This window comes from Myotis brandtii, unplaced genomic scaffold (genome assembly GCF_000412655.1).
Source record: "Myotis brandtii unplaced genomic scaffold, ASM41265v1 scaffold646, whole genome shotgun sequence".
Taxonomy (NCBI): Eukaryota; Metazoa; Chordata; class Mammalia; order Chiroptera; family Vespertilionidae; genus Myotis; species Myotis brandtii.
In genome coordinates, this window is record NW_005370495.1 from 129665 (window position 1) to 130602 (window position 938).

At 56.0% G+C, this 938-nt stretch overlaps 1 protein-coding gene across 1 annotated transcript in view; it reads left to right on the top strand.

Moving 5' to 3' along the window:
- The window catches only part of DLGAP2 (discs, large (Drosophila) homolog-associated protein 2), a 73074-nt gene extending 72428 nt beyond the window's left edge, over window positions 1-646 (top strand). The window contains exons 12-13 of the mRNA XM_014528687.1: window positions 41-289; window positions 605-646. Coding sequence (XP_014384173.1) covers window positions 41-289; window positions 605-646 — 291 coding nt within the window. The remainder of the gene's footprint in view (window positions 1-40; window positions 290-604) is intronic.
- The last annotated feature ends 292 nt before the right edge of the window (window positions 647-938 follow it).

Consider the following 938-nt stretch of genomic DNA (forward strand, 5'->3'; position numbering starts at 1 on the left):
AGCTCCCTCCGTCCGGCTCTAATCCCGCTGTGTGTTCCAGGACCCCAGCGCCATGCCCAGGCCCACCTCCCAGGACCTGGCGGGCTACTGGGACATGCTGCAGCTCTCGGTGGAGGACGTCAGCATGAAGTTCGATGAGCTGCAGCAGCTGAAGCTCAACAACTGGAAGCTCATGGCGTCTCCGGAGAGAAAGGTGAGCGAGCGAAGGCCCCCGCGCGGCCCCGCAGGCCCCCTGCACCAGTGCAGAGCCTGCATGGCACCGGGTGTTTGGTTGGTCATGCAGGATCAAGTGTGTGCACGTGTGTGTACACATGTGTGTCTCTGCGTGCATGTGTGTGCACGTGTCTCTGTGCGTGTGTGTACGTGTGTACACATGTGCATGTGCACATGTATGCTGGGTGCCATTCAAATCATCGATCGTCTGTAGTGGCAGCTCTCCCGCCGAATCTCTTGGTCACGAACAATTCAGAGAAGACGCTAAGAAAAATCACGTGTCCCTCTCGCCGTTCCCTCCGTGGGTCTGGCCTCTGAGTTCTTTTCATCCACTTTCCCTGGGTCACGCTGAGAGGACTCCCCACAGGCTGCAAGGCCGTCTCCTCCGCAGATGAACTTCCTGGTTCAAGACCAGACCTTTGAACTTGATTGACAGTTGGGGTGTAGAAACTTCCTGCCAGCCGTCAGCCGTGGCCCTGAACGCAGGCCGGCATTCCCGCTCCATGTGAGCCCGTGATTGCATTTCTTCCCTGAAGAGCCGTCTCTCGCAGGGCTCACGAGTGGGTGTGACTTAGCAGTAAGCACCTTGGCTTCCTAGCACATTTCAGAGAAGTTCTGAATAATCATAATCTGATTTTTCTAGACCAACATTGTTCAACTACAATGATAGGGAAAATCAGTGCAGCAGACACGGGCAGTGGTGATTAATGCAGAGCTGGGGTGCA